The following is a 16,294-nucleotide window of genomic DNA, read 5'->3' on the forward strand; positions in this document are numbered from 1 at the left end:
ACGGGTAGTCTACATGACATCTCCCAGCTGGTGCTGTGTTTGGGCCTGACTCCTTAGCTCAGTGCAGGCTTTGTTCTTAGAGTGTGGTTCCAATGACCGTGTGGCGACCATTGCTTGCAGCTAAGCTTTTCCTGTATTTGAATTTGTTTCAAGACTGGTGTGTCCACAAACTGATAAAGGCACTAGTTACGTCCAATCAGTACCAGCAGTTGTTGCTTAATCATGTGTAGCATGTTTTCTTGCTGTTGAAAAGGATCTGTTGGAAGGTTATTAGTTCTGGGTGTTCAAAATGGGGCATGCTTCTGGTGTACCAGGTTATACTGCAAATTACAGGGTACAAAAGATTTTATAATTTATAAGTTAGCATAATAATTTATAATTTAGCATTTGAATTTCCAAAAGATGCAAACATTCGAGCTAAGTGGTTGCAAGCAATTCGTCATGAAAATTTCACACCTGGAAAGAAGTGCTTCACATTTTGTCGTGAAGCATATAGTTACTGAAGATAAAATGAGGAGAGATGTTTCTGTGCTAACAGTTGGTAGGCCAGTTCCCAAGGCAACACAGGATGTTCCATCCCGCACATCTGTTTGTCTTTCTGTTGCAAGGAAATTGTCAGAAGAAAGATCAGAAAAGGATTTGTGTGGAGAGAAACTTAATTTTATTGTGAGGAGTGAGCCGGACAAATTCCAAACTTTGTTAGCATAGGGTGATGGAACTATGTTTAAGTTACTTCTCACATAAGATTACCAGGGATTTCACACTTTACAGACCTGAGATGGAATTTTTTAGAAATGTGTGATGGGCAAGTGTGTACTAGACTTTTACAGCAAGTTCATGAAGGTGCAAGTTAAACGAAATCTCTTTGAATGACTTCCTTGTGCTGTTCTACATAAGAGGTTATGCAATTCATTAAAATTAATAAGCGGGTACAATAAGTGTAAATTGCTTATGCTTAGTACTGAGGACTTCACTGAGGATAAACAGTGGCATGCACTCATATTTGCTCAATCTGTGCAGAGGTGCCTTAAAGCATAAGTCTGATTTCATATTTCAAGTTGTCCTTGAAGGATAAAAATTATTCAAAACACATCTGTGTGATGACTTTGAATGTTTGTTCTTAAGCAACACAGATCTTAATCTTAGAGAAGTAGTTAAACAGCTACTGGAAATGACCATTGACTATTCTCATGTTTCAGAGGTGTCCACGTGGGTTAAAGATGTGAAAAAAATCATTTCAAAAGCTTCTTGCATTTTGAAAAATAGTTTCACAAATAATTGTTCTAGAGTAATAAACAACTGTCTTGTAAACAATAGTAGATAAAAGTTACTTAAAATTTCTGTATAATGCAGATTTATGTGCAGTGGTGTGACTTATTTTCTAGTTTTTCCTCCTGAATAAATGTATGTATTCATGTGCCACATGATATAAAAATCATATTTTTCACATATTATCAAGGTTCAGCAGTGCATGTTTTACAGATACTTGAAAATGAAGCAAATTTTTAAAGTAATCATCTTGAAGTTAAATTGTGTTTAATAATGATGTAAACTGTTAATAATTTTAATTCCCCTATGTGAGTTCCTCTGAAGCTTGTATGATATTTTACAGTTTAGACATTTTCACAGAAATTTCATATTAGAAATTACACCGCAAACTGTTAGAGCTCTATCACTTCTGTGCCCGTACATAGCACTTGGGCAGTGACATCAGTAGAGGTAGTTGCAGTCTTCCTTTTATGTGATCTCAGTTGTGCGTTGGTTCCCTGTAGTCAGCTATGGACCAGTCTTCTGCGGGTGTTGTACACCTTCTGTCCCCCCTGCGGGTTCGGGGGTAAGAATAGGCCCATGGTATTCCTGCCTGTCGTAAGAGGCGACTAAAAGGAATCTCTCACATTTTGACTTTAATGTGATGGTCCCCTCTCGGGTTTGACCTCCATCTTTCAAAATTCTTCCGAAGAGTGACCCAATTGGGGAAGGGAGCCTTACATGGTGCATTGTGTCCATCGTGCATTGAGATCTTTAGACAGCATTTCCCATTATCTCAATGCAGTCCCGCTCGTTCTCCATCTCTTGGGTGTGATTTCCACCATGTACTCTGCAGTGTTGCTTTCTGCAGAGACGACGACCATGGACTTCCTTGCACCTAATATCCAGCACGGTAGCCAGTCCATTGTGGTGGGGCCACCATGTACCCTGTTGGTTGTAGCCCCCTGACAACACAGGAATCGCTCTGTTGATGCGTGCACTGTTAACTGCCCACGTATGCCAAGGAGTAGATGAGTATCTCTCTGGAGCATCGGGACTCCCAGAAATGGCCATCCTGCCCTTGCTGCGGCTGGGTGGCGCCTGTGTGGAGGTCCCTTGGTTGGTGTGGGTGGCATCAGGGCATATGACACGCAATGAAGCTTGTCACATCTTCTCTTGCTGGTGGCCAGCCGCCAGCAGTCTCTAAGCATTCTCGGGCTCAATTCAACGCTCAGAAATAAAAACTCAAATCGTTCTCCTCCCTGGCCACACCGTGGGAGGAGCGAAAGGCTCAGGATGGTAGCGACCCTTATTCGCCCTGGTTCCTAGTTTGTATGAAAGCTGATGGGGAGTCTTTCATGTCAAAAAAGCCTCAGTTCTTTGTAGAGAATTTAGAGGATAAGTTTGGGGAGGTGGAGGACTTGTCAGTATTGATAAAAATTGTATCCTCTGCCCAGTCACAATGGTTACTTGCTTGTGACAAGTTGGGGGATGTTTCAGTTACCATTACACCCCATAAGGGTTTAAATATGGTCCAGGGTATTATTTTCCATAGGGACCTTCTTTTGCAGTCTGATGACGAGCTGGGTGCCAATTTAGAGCAGCAAGGCGTGCATTTCATCCAGCATGTTCATCGGGGTCCAAAGGATAATCATATTGCTACTAGTGCCTTCATCTTGGTTTTTGAGGGTGGTACATTACCGGAGAAGGTCAAGGTGATGGTCTACCGCTGTGATGTCAACCCCTATATCCCTCCCCTGATGCGGTGCTTTAAGTGGTGGAAGTTGGGCCATATGTCTTCCCGCTGTACTTCCAGCCTCACGTCGAGATTACAGATGCGCATCACATCCCAATACTCCATGTGCCCCACCTCCCATCTGTGTCAACTGCGGAGAGCATCATTCATCTTGCTCGCCAGACTGCAGGATCTAACAGAAAGAGCAGAAAATCTTGGAATATAAGAACCTGGACCGACTGACCTATACTGAGGCTAAGAGGAAATATGAATGACTCCATCCTGTGCGAATGACTTCCTCATATGCCGTCGCTACGACAACAGTGATAGCCCCATCAGTTCAGTGAATTCCAATTGGCTCCCCAAGCCATACAACTCCACATGCTCCTTTGACCATGTGGGGCCACTACCCACCCTGTTGCTCCTGCGCCACCTACCTCAGGAGCAACACCCCTCCACCCATCGGGGAAGTCCATTCCCGCTTCTAAGCTGGAGAAGTGTCCAACTTCTTCAGTTCCTCTCGCTCGCATGGGGACCATTGGGTCCCTCCCTCCCCAGTTTTCCACCAGTGGGAGGGATGACGCCCGCCAGTGGCATAAGTGCTCACAAGCAGCTGTTCATATCGCTTCGCGATCCTCCTCTGTCCCAGAGACTGAATCAGTGAATCCCTCCCAGCCAGTGAAACCGAACGAGCAGTGAGAAAAGTCCAAGAAGAAGACCTCCAAGCCCAAGGAACTTGCAGTGGCACCCACCTCACCACAACCTAAAATCTATCTGTCTGCAGACGAGGTAAAGATTCTGGCATAAGCTGAGGATATAGATCTCGCCGGACCCTCAAACACAATCGATGTCACTGACACAAGTACTCCATCGGTGGCAGCAGATGATCCAGCAGTGTAATCTGTCCTCTCGGTCCCTTCACGCCTATCTCGGCCGTGGACAGTGTCATCCTCCAGTGGAACTGCAGCAGTTTTTTGCACCATCTTGCTGAGCTCCGATAACTTCTCAGCCTTCACTCTTTCCCTTCATTGCTCTTCAGGAAACTTGGTTTCTGGTGATGTGAACCCCCGCCCTCTATGACTATCAGGGTTATTATAAGAACCAGGCAGCTTATGAGAGGGTATTTGGTGGTGTCTGCATCTATACCTTCACTCTCTTTACAGCGATTGTGTCCCTCTACAAACACCTTTAGAGGCTGCCACTGTACGGGTGTTGATGCCTTGGGCTGTTACTGTCTGCAGTCTCTATCTTCCACTGGATGGTGATGTCCTGTTGCATGTCCTGGCTGCGCTGATGGCCCAATTGCTGCCACCTTTTCTCTTACTGGGGGACGTCCTGCCCATAACGCTCTAGGGGTGGATCAGTGGCAACAGGCCAAGGCACTGTCATTGAGCAAGTGTTGGCACAGCTCAACCTTTCTCTTTTAAATAATGGTGCCTTCACACATTTCAGTGTGGTGCATGGCACGTACTGAGCCGTTGACCTTTCAATCTGCAGCCCTAGCCTATTACCGTGCATCCAATGGAGTGGGCATGATGACTTGTGCAATAGTGACCACTTTCTGATCTTTCTGTCACATCGTCACTCTTCTGGGCGCCCCTCAGATGGGCTATGAATAAGGCTGACTGGGACTTGGTTACCTCCATTGCCACTATTAAGCCTCTTTCCAATGACGCCATTGATGCGTTGGTTCACTCGGTCACCACTGGCATCATTACTGCCACAGAATCTGCCATTCCCTGTTCTTATAGGTCCCTTCGGCAGAGGACTGTGCCTTGGTGGTTGCCTGAGATTGCTGACGTGATTAAAGATCGCAGGTGGGCCTTCCAGCGCCACAAGCGGCATCCCTCATTGGAACACCTCATCGCCTTTAAACGGCTCCATGCATGAGCCTGCCGCCTCATGTGCAGACGGAAACAGGAGTGCTGGGAAAGGTATGTCTCCATCATTGGCCTCTGTACCTCTCCATCACAGGTTTGGCCCAAGATAAGTCGACTCTATGGCTATTGGACCCAATCAGCGTACCTGCGCTTTCACTGAATGGAGCAGTATGTACTCTAGCGGAGCATTTTGCTCAGAGTTCCACTTCTGCAAATTACCCGCAGGCCTTCCACTGCCTGAAAGTGCGATTGGAATGTCGGATGCTTTCATTTCACACACACACCACCCTGACTCGTACAATGCTCCATTCAGTGAGAGGGAATTCCAAAGCGCCCTAGCTGCTTGCTCTTATATGCCTCCCGGGCCAGATCGCATCCACTGTCAGATGCTGAGACACCTCTCAGTGGACTGCCAGACGCCTCCTAGACCTTTTCAACTGAATCTGGGTTGAGGGTGAGTTCCCGTTGCAATGGCAGGAAAGCTTCGTAATCCCTGTCTTGAAACCTGGCAAAAACCCACTGGAGGTGGACAGCTACTGCCCCATTAGCCTCAGAAACATTCTTTGCAAGTTGCTCGAACGCATGGTGAGGTGGAGGTTGAGTTGGCTACTTGAGTCTCAGGGCCTTCTGGCTCCGTCTCAGAGTGGGTTCCGTAAGGGGTGCTCTGCCACCGATAATCTGGTGAGCCAGGAGTCTGCCATCTGTATGGCCTTTGCCCATGTTCAGCATCTGATTGCCATATTTTTTGACATGTGGAAGATGTATGGTACGACATGGCGACATTACATCCTCACCACGCTTCATAGGTGGGGTCTTTGGGGTCCACTCCAGATTTTCATACAAAATTTTCTGTCTCTTCGTTCCTTTCGTGTGCAAGTTGCGGCCTTCCATAGTTCATCCAGAGTTCAGGAGAATGGGGTCCTGCAAGGATCTGTCTTGAATGTCTGCCTCTTTTTAGTTGCAGTTAATGGGCTTGTTGTGGCGGTGGGAACGTCTGTCTCAACTTCTTTGCATGTTGATGATTTCTGCCTATACTATAGCTTCACTGGTGTTGCAGCTGTTGAACGGCAGCTGCAGTGCGCTATCTGCAATGTGCAGTCTTGGGCTGTAGCACATGGCTTCCAGTTTTCGGCTGCCAAGACCTGCGTTACGCATTTCTGCCAGCGTCGCACTGTTCACCTTGTGCCACAGCTTTATCTTGACGGCAAACGTCTTTCAGTGGCAGAGACGCATCGATTTTTGGGATTAGTTTTTGATATGCAGTTGACTTGGCTCCCTCATATTCGGCAGCTTAAAAAAACGTCCCATCTGGATTATGGGAGCATGGCTTATGGTTCAGCATCCCCTTCCGCGTTGCAGTTGCTTGACCCCACCCTTCACAGTGGACCCCACCCTTCACAGTGGAATCCGACTCACCACTGGAGCTTTCCACACAAGCCCTGTCACTAGCATACTTCTGGAGGCTTGTCTCTCTCCATTGCGGATCCAGTGCCGACGATTACTAGCCTCTTACGCTGCCCACGTTTGGAGCTCGCCTGGGCATCCCAGGTACCGTCTGCTGTCCCCCAACTCGTTCGTCCATGTGCCAGAGCGGTGGCCCTGATCAGGGTGTACGATCTCAGTTTGTGTCTGGGCTCTTCTCTCTGGGCTCGAGGTTTTTTCTCTCCTTGCTGTTTTCCGGGCCCATATACGTCTACACCCGAGGTGTGTGTGCCCCACCCATACCTTTGGCTCAATTTGGCACAGGGCCCAAAGGACTCAGTCTCTCCTGAGGCCCCCCACAGCCGCTTTCTTTCCATTCTTGCTGTGTTTTAAGGCTCTGACGTTGTCTATATTGACAGTTTGATGGTTGCTGATTGTGTCAGTTATGCTCTTACTCTAGGAGATCATTATGAACAACACTCATTGCCGGCTGGCTGCGGTGTTTTCACTGCTGAGCTGGTCGCCATCTCTCGTGCCCTAGAGTATATCCGCTCCTGATCAGGTGATTCCTTCTTTATCTGTAGTGACTCCCTGAGCAGTTTATGAGCTATCGACCAGTGTTTTCCTTGCTGTCGTCTGGTGATGGCTATCCAGAAGACCCTCCATACTCTTGCCTGTTGCGGCTGCTCTGTGGTCTTTGTGTGGACCCTGGGTCATGTCGGCATCCCAGGAAATGAATGTGTTGACATGCTGGGCAAACAGGCTGTCAGTTCACCAACCTTGAACCTTGACCTCAGGTCAGTTTTGCGGCAGAAGGTACTTCGCACCTGGGGTGCAGAATGGCGCACCCTGCCTTCACCCAAGAAACTTCAGATTATCGAGGAGACTACCAGTGTGTGGCGCTCCTCCTTACAAGCCTCTCGCAAGGACTCAGTTGTTCTCTGCCGGCTCCGCATTGGCCACACCTGGATGATGCATGGTCATTTCTTGCGACGTGAGGATCCATCTCTGCCGCTGTGGATCTGTGTTGACAGTGGTCCACATCCTGTTGGCCTGTCCATTTTTAACTGCACTCAGGCAGACGTTTACACTGCCTGATATGCTCCCTGCACTTTTATCGGATAACACTGCCATGGCAGGCTTAGTTTTGAGTTTTGTTTATGCAGGGGGCTTTTATTGCTCAATCTAAGGGTTTGTGTCCTTTTTTTGTGTAGAGTCTGGCCTTTGGCCTATGGTTTTAGATTGTGGTTTTTAGCGTGTTTCTTGGTGGTTGGCTTTTCTTTTTTTGTTTCTATGGTCGGCCAACTGCTGTAAATTTCTATGTGCTTTTATTTACTTGTTTTCTGGTCTTTGTCTGTGTCTGTCTTGTTCTGTGTTGTCCCTTGTTACCTCTTTTACTTGTTTTTACGCCTTGTGAGTTTTTATGGTTGTGGAACAAGGGACTGATGATCTTTGCAGTCTGGTCCCTTCGACCGCCACAAACCAACAGACACCTTCTGTGGTGTCATTGATGCACACACATTTCTGTCTTTATTGATAGTAACGGTCCTTTGTCATGTGATGATACTTCGTACCACTTCTGTCACATTCAGTGGTCAATCAAACTGAAGCAGACCAGTTGATGTTCTGTGTTCATCATTTGAACAACCCTTTGTAGCCATCCCATAATAGAAATACCCATTGTTTGCACTTACAGTATATCATATTTAGTTGGTTATTTTTACGTTCAGTGGTCTCCTGGTGCATCAGCCTACACTGATTGCAGTAGCTTGATAAGCGAGTATAGTCGAGCATTGTGATAGTCGGTGCCATGTGCCAGTAACTTATTGCAGAATTTTTTGTTGTAACATATTGGCAGGTATTAAGTAGCTAAATGGATGTTTAGTGGTCAACTAGCACTCTACAAATGAATGTTGGAATTTTGATTTCCAGGCATTCCAGAGATGTTTTCTGCTTTAGTATATCACCTTTGAAAATGTTCTGTGTATGTGAAGAATGCAAAGTTGTGCTATGGGTTGGTCCTTATCTTAAACTGTAGGTTTGATTAAATAAATCAATTCACAAGTTTGAGGAAAATTGGATATGTCACCTGCAATAAAACAATCCATACTAGAGCGCTGTAATACTACTATCAGCCTTTGGGTTGACGTCAGCTTTACTTTCTGTGGTAATCAAGCATTGAAGTATGGGAGCTTCATATTCTTTGTTATAATACTAAAACTACATTTCCTGATTTTGATTAATTGTTGTTATCAGTAAGTGCCTAGTTTATTTCCTGTTTTCCTTATCTTAACTGTTACTTTTACAGGTGAAGAATCAGGTCCTAAACTACTCACGGAGGAGAGGTATGGCAGGTAAGAGACTACTGTTAGTAACTTTTACAAATGATGACAAAAGTTTTGTGAAGTACTACTAAAGAGTGGTTGATCTACTTTTTTTTTTAAAATGATCAGAGGAACAAAGCCCCACCTAAACAGCCATTCATGAGCATGTGCGAGAAGATATTTTGTAGGATTAATGTCTAGATAAGATTGAATTGTAATCCATCACATTGTTAATGTATGGCGGTAACTGCCTGGCACATGGATGTCATAAGACTTGTATGTGTGATCTCGTACATTAAAGTCTGCTTAAAAATGGGTCTATAGATAAGATTGACCAATAGTGGTATAAGCAAATGCTGTTTTCCAAAAATATAATCTTGGCAGAAATAATGTCGTATTTCAAACAATTTATTGTGACTGTGGAGCCACACCTGAAGAAAACTAATTCATCCTAATGTGTCTATAAGTAGGTCATAGAATTTTGATGAACGGATGTGTAAAAGCTCAGTTTACCCACTTATCTCCCCTCTATTTTTGCAAATGATGGATCTAATATGGTACAAATTTTAATGTTGTGTGAGATGTTACCTGCTGCTTAAGTTTTAGTGAGGTGCTTTTAATGTGTTGTTTACTGCATCCAATGACACCAATTGGAGAGGATGACATGACGGTTGGTCGGTACCTTTGAGCCTGCCAGGGCCTGTGGATGAATTTAAGGTTTTTAAGTTTTAATATGTTGTTAGGTTGACAGGCTCACCCAGCTTCTTTTTCTTTTTGTAAGTCATCATCTAGCCAACTTTATTGAGTTATTATTTTTTCTGTCACTTAATCTATCAATTTTCAGTGCAGAAACCATGTTCACTGTTTCACAGTGGGAATGCTAGAATATTGTTTGTTGGGTGAATGTGAGTCAATATGAGTAAAAATGAGAGCAGTTTTTACAGAATTTGTATCTTAAACTTTTTAAGTTTTAGATGTTTTATCTCTATTAGCCCCTGTAATGCTTGTGGTAGACTGGGAACTGCAGCCTCACTTATGCTAGGACAAATAGCCCAGACACAGCACTTTTAAATGAAACTCAGCATTTACCTGTGGCCAATACAGCTCTACTACATATACTGTTTGATCAGTATGGCTGGTATAATGTCGATACACCCATGTGGCAGCCACTCAAAAGCATAAACAAGAACTTAGACTGCCTGAGAGGAGAGGAGCAGTGTGCGAAATGAGCCCGGCCTCCCCCGCCCAGGGCCAGCAGCAGACAAAAGTGATTTTTGCTTTTGTGAAATCAGAACTGACATGGTCACAGGGATCACTAATACCTTCTAGTGTTAAGAGTTGTACTAGAATCCCATAATGGACCAGGGTTAGTCTCCTCACTTCTTTTAAAATCAGGAAAGTAAACAGCAAGCAGCATACAACCCAAAAACAAACTGGAGTACAACATTTAGTAACAGCTGCTACCCAACTGCTTGCTGAACTTGGCAGTGTGATAAACATGGTAGCTCAGACAGACATGCTACTAGTGTGTTACCCAGACATATTTCAAAATATCCCTGAGCCTAACACTGTGAAAGTAGTGCAGAGTAGTGGCCATACAGACACAACACTAGAAGCTCAAAATGTTCAGTTTTATAATAGAGCTGAGTACTTGAGGCACCAAGAAAGTGTTGACTTGATGTGGGGATGTGACTACACTGACACACTGAAATTTATATGCCATATCTTTGATAAATATGGATTATATGTTTTAATAGATAATTTTTTTAGTTTATAGAAACAATGCTGAAACCTATTTCAGAGGTATTTGTAAATGTAGGGTTTTTTCTCGAATTAACTTATCTGGGTGTTTAAAGGTACATTTGTGGAGAGGTTGAGGTAAAACAACTAGCACATCTTGTAGAAGAAAAATTTGCTGACTCATTTAGCTAACAGGATCTGGCAGATATGTCATTTCATGTGAAGAACAAAGAAACACTTCCACGACATCATCACATAACACAGTCTCTAGTCTTAGTAATGGCCACAGTTTGGTGAGGAAGAGAGTGCACAAGTTTCTTCAGATGAAGCCAGTCATTGATCCTTTTATTCTGTAGACTTGTCAATGTGGTAACATAGATTGCAATGTGTCACCTGTTATTACAAATAATCCCAGACATTTTCTGTGGGTTTTGTCTTGGGTGATGTAGAAGGCCAGTCAAGGAAAAGAAAGTTTGCCCAATATTGGCTCAGTTCAAGAAATATCCAAAGTAATGTATTGTAATTTTCAGCTGTAATGTAGACTATTTCATTATTGCATAACTTTTGTTTTATGAAATCTCAATTCCATTTGGAAGGAAGCTTCTGTTGCATGAGTTTCTAATTTTTATTGTAAATTTGCTGGACAAGACACCTTGGAGGGTATTGCAACTTCTTACAATGCCCATAAGATTAGGACTCTGTTGAACTTGCAGTAGAAACCTTGTCTTTCATGGGTAAATGCTCTTCCAAACATAGCTATTCATACACTCTTCACATCCAGCCTCCCTTTCAATTAGCCAGTACTTCCCTCCCACTTTCCAAACTCCACAGTATTCTCACCAGCTGAGGTGGCACAGTGGTTAAGACACAGGACTCGCATTCAGGAAGACAGTGGTACAAAGCTGTGTGCTGCCATCTTCATTTAGATTTTCCATGGGATGGTTGCTTGGAAATTGGCACTTGGGGTTTCCTTCCCTCATTTGAGCTTGTGCTCTTTTGAACAACTGCATCTTTGATAAGGTACTCCCACCACTTTTGTGATTTCCCATTCGTTGACAGATGTGTTTTGTGTAAATTTTCAATGTGTGTTCTGATATAAGAGGAATAGATTTTGCTTTAATGGACTATCCTATCTCTCTGAATGTAAACTCATTTACTATCAACAGTAACAAAGTTAACTTCTATAAACAGTTCCACTGAGAAATGAATCTGAGATGAAATAGTTGTAATAGCAGTCTTTCACCAATTTTTAAAATTCCACTTCAGTTCTGTGGGGTGTAAAAAGATGTCTTTATGCTTTCCTCATAGTCAGGGCTGCATGCTAGTATGAATGAAACATGATCAGCCCCCCCCCCCCCCCCCCCCACTCCCCCTGATACACATATATCACAAGAAAGAAAATTTTCAGGTGAGTTTAAATTATACAGCTGTGATTCAACAGAGTGACAGAGTGAATGGTGCAGAGTATTGCCAAGTGATAATGTGGTTAGTATTTTATGGAAATACCATCTGTCCTGTACTCTCTTTTTTTATTTTCTGCGTTATAGCACATTATTCTATTAGCTCTGCCAATGGGGAACATTTTTATACAGTTAATGTCAGAAATTTGGTCTATACTGCATTCACTGTGATTTGCATTTTCTGTTTCACTGTTTAAACTAATGCAGTTGCCAAGTAAATGTGATTACCATAATTTTTATAGTATTTAGTTGTGATTGTAGTGTATCTTTGTCTCATTGCATATTCAGACTTTAATAGGGACTACTGAGGCAGTTTGGAGTAGAAGGGGCATACAGTTGTATTTGGAACTGACATTGTCATTATTTGGTACTTGTGCATGAAACCTTGCATAACGTAAATATACTATTAATGTGCACAAGTGAAAGCATGTGACAAAATTTGATATAGGCAGATCCAAGCACAGGTGATTAAAAATTTATGCTGCTTCAAGAACTATTTATATTAAATTCTGAAATAGTCCAAAAATTTAGGAAAAAAATGAAGGGGCAGCTCTAGTTCTTTCTGGTAGGGATCATAGATTTGTGAATAAGCAAATCTATTCCATGCAGCTAATTTAGGTATAGAATTTTTGGTTCTATCCACCTCCATAGCTGAGTGGTCAGTGCTGTCTGACTGTCATGTAGAGAACCTGGAGTCAGTTCCTGGTACTATCAGAGGAAATGGGATACATTCAGCTTCGTGATGCCAGTTAAGGAGCTACTTGTGTTGACCCCTCTACTCTGCATATCAAATGCAAATGACACTTCATGCTGAGGATGATGTGGCAGCTGGTCTGTATCACATGGTCCTCAGGCTAAGAACACAGTGTGTAAAATTGTAAAAGATTATGCTTCACGGTTTGCCAGGTATTACTGACTAAAAATCTATCTAACAGTACCACTAACCAGTGTGTGTGTGTGTGTGTGTGTGTGTGTGTGTGTGTGTGTGTGTGTGTGTGTGTGTGTGTATAAATAAATGTTTTTGTTCATTTATTTTTTTCTTTTCTTTTTTCCGTAGGAGAAGATCAAAATGAATTGATTGATTTTAATACTACTTATTCAGATTCAGGAAGAGCACCAGGAAGTATTTCCATGAAACCTTTGCTACCAGCTCCTCTCACGTCATTTGGGATTTGTGACTATGGTACGAATCCATTTGACCAATTAATGGACTTAACAAATAAGAACTTAAGCAGCAAGGATGACCCTTTTGAGATGGTGTTTGAAAAAGCCTCTGGGAACATCCAACCAGTAACAAAGAATATGGAAGACATCTATTCTAAGTTAACTCCATCAAAGTGTGAGAATATTAGTGTGCTTTCATCTCAGCTAGACATCACCAATATGCAGTCAGTTAAGAATTATTTGAATGTAAGTGATGACATCTGTAAGTTTGATAGATCTGGAGGATTGTTAACAGGTAAGAGCTAAATTTTCAAATGAACAGATCAGTCCTTGTACAATCTCACATCATTCACACAATAATTTTCTTTCAGGAACAAGAGAAGAAAAAGTAGTAAATACTGCAAAACTGCTCGATTTACCAAGTCCTGTTTTTGCTCGATCTGTCAATGAGACTGTACAATTTGTAGAAGAAAACAAAACCAGTTTTACTGATTTCAAGCATAACAGCCACAATGAATATGATGAAAGTTTTGGTTCCAGCAGTCAGAAAACAGATGATGTCGTAGTGCATAGTGAAATGAGTGTTGGTGCTCCTGTCAGAAGCAGAAGATACAGTACATCAGATATAAAAGTCAAAGCAGTCATTGCTGAACGTGTGAAAAAATGTATTCAAAAAGCTTTAAATGACTCGAGGGAACTTTTTAAAAGTGGCAGTGTAACAGATTTGAGGTGCTCTGAACCTAAAACAGAACTAGTTGGACACCGTCGCTCGTACTCGTTTTCAAGTGTGCAAAAGTTAAGAGTACAGAGCCCAGACAATGGAGTTATGCAAAGAAGTGTGATGGAGATTCAAAGTAATTCACCATGGCTGAGGAGCGGTACGCCATCTGGTGATATCCTTAATACAGGATTTCAGAATAGTCGCAAGAGTGGCAGTTCGAGGATTTCAAGGTCATTTGATGATCTATATGCAGATATAAACAGTCTAGATGCAAAAATAAGTTGGAAAACGCCAAGTACATGGAAATTAAAGGGATTCCTAATTGGGAAATGTGGTAAGTTATTATAATTGTATACTTTTATTTTTCCATTCTTTATCAGGTTAACGTTAATATAATTCTCCTGCACACAAGGAACTGCAACTACATGTGGCGTGCAACCTGAGCGCCTGGGACACAGTCTTGGAGAAGATGGATTTGAAGTAAAGGTATGTATCCCTTTACTTTGATAACTTTTGATGATTTTTATCTTTAAAATGTCCTTGTTGCTGAAACTTTCTACACCAAGTGTTTACAATAAAAAGTATTCATAGTACGTTATGGCATTTGAGGTAACTGAACTTAATCAGTGGCTTAGTGGGCAAGTTCTGCCCCTTATCTTTTTCCCCTCTGGCAGTGACCTTCAAGATGTGACAATGTTGTGCCATAGTTTGGAGTTCACATTAAGCTTTATGTCTCTTTATAACTAGCTACATCAATTCAAAGGTAAGAGGAAGGCAATGGCATACTGCCTCCATGCCTAGTAAAGCACCATAGTAGTCAAACCAACTATCAGGGTGACATTTACCTTTCTTCAATATAATTTTATTGGAATGAGTCAGTAATTTACATGTTATGCTGCTGTAATGAGGTACAATAATACAGAAATAGTGGGCACTTATCAATTTATGGCTAAAGTATCCTAAAAAATTAAAATAGATGGGAGCCTAGAAAGTTAGTGTCATTAACTTTCAGAGGTATGGCACCAGTGTATTTTCATTGCCTACAGTACAATCGTGTACATTCTTTTTCTAATGAAAGAGATAAGAATATTGTTAGATACATTTTAGTTTATGCTAGCTCTGAATTGTGTTTGAAACTTTTAGTAAAATGTAACTTTAATGGGAAGAAGCCAGATACTACATAATTTAAATTCTAAGTGCAAACACCTAAACATTTGGGAGCATTCTTATGATACTTGCTTGCTGAATACCAAACCAGTTTAGTCTTTCTTCATGCACTTGCTTTTAGTGCAATGTTATTTTTAAAGTGTACAATCTTCTCTGTATGTATGTATGTTGTATTGTATGAAGGATGCTAAGAGAATTTTTGTAAAATTTTTTATAGACTGAGGCTGATAATAAGTCAATTTTCCTGGATGCACGATCCCTATCCTATGTATGTGAAAAAGCTGCAGAAGGCACTTCACCGACTAATGGTAAGACTTATTCATATAAGAATGGATGAAATAAAGAAGCACTAAAAAGCTCCTTCCCCCCTCTTTCGCCTCCCATATAACTGAAAGATGTCGCAATTAAGCAACTTAGTATGAAATGACTTTAATGTGTCTGATATTTTTTCAGATAGTACTTAATTATCAGTTTTGCTCCTGGAAGCAAGTTCTACAGCTACACTTAGTTTTCCTTTGTTTGCCACTAGTTTTGAGGGTAGTCTCATGTAAGTGTTCTTGTATAGACTTAAAACACAAAGAGTGGACAAATTAAATTAAAACGTGTTGTACTGTCACTAATTTGTGTATAACCTAATAAGACATTAACCCCTACAGAACACAAAATGTAGTTTAGATTACAAATAGCTATGTAATCTGCTAAGCAAATAATTATACTTGGATACAGAAATAAAACAGGTGTGATGAACTTGAAAACAGTAGAAATAACAATTGTACAGTCTAAATAAAATGCATAGTTGACATTAGTTCTTCAGAGCACAGGTTCTCTTAGACATTTGTTTGATACAACTGTAAAACTGGAGGGCATCTTATACCCAACCGTAACATAAGTTATTAGATGGGATAGTATTGTTTCATATGTCACGCACACCAGATGGGATAAATTTATTGTGGCTGGCTCTCCCAAGATTCTCAATAATTCTGACGAAATGTCATCCAATTCAGGGGCCTTGTTTCCACTTACGTCTTTCAGTATTCTGTCACATTCTGTCTTGCAGTATCATATATCATATATCCTATCTCCATCTTCATCTAGTTCTTACCTCTCAGTAATATTGACTTAGAGTTCATCTCCTTTGCATAGTTCCTCTGTATACTCCTGCCACTTTTCAGCTTTCCCTCGTTTCCGTAGTTCTGGTTATCTATAAGAGCTCATAATATTGATACAGTTGCTTCTCTTTTTTTCCAAAGGCCTGTTTAATTCTCCTCTCGGTGGTATCTATCTTTCCATTACTTATACGTGCTTCTACAATCTTGGATTTGTTCTCCAACCATTCCTATTTAGCCATTTTGCACTTTTGTCGGTCTCATTTTTTGGACAACTGTGTTCCTTTTGCTCTGCTTCATTTGCTGCATTTTTATGTTATGTCCTTT

At 41.9% G+C, this 16,294-nt stretch overlaps 1 protein-coding gene across 2 annotated transcripts in view; it reads left to right on the forward strand.

The window, feature by feature from the left end:
• LOC126298942 (uncharacterized) overlaps window positions 1-16,294 on the forward strand; it is a 171,221-nt gene that overhangs the window by 23,607 nt on the left and 131,320 nt on the right. For both annotated transcript variants that reach the window (XM_049990543.1, XM_049990544.1), the window contains exons 2-6: window positions 8,594-8,639; window positions 12,867-13,268; window positions 13,345-14,028; window positions 14,107-14,180; window positions 15,079-15,169. In XM_049990543.1, the coding sequence (XP_049846500.1) occupies window positions 8,633-8,639; window positions 12,867-13,268; window positions 13,345-14,028; window positions 14,107-14,180; window positions 15,079-15,169 (1,258 nt within the window). In that variant the 5' untranslated portion in view covers window positions 8,594-8,632. The remainder of the gene's footprint in view (window positions 1-8,593; window positions 8,640-12,866; window positions 13,269-13,344; window positions 14,029-14,106; window positions 14,181-15,078; window positions 15,170-16,294) is intronic.

This window comes from Schistocerca gregaria, chromosome X, assembly GCF_023897955.1.
Source record: "Schistocerca gregaria isolate iqSchGreg1 chromosome X, iqSchGreg1.2, whole genome shotgun sequence".
Lineage (NCBI taxonomy): Eukaryota > Metazoa > Arthropoda > Insecta > Orthoptera > Acrididae > Schistocerca > Schistocerca gregaria.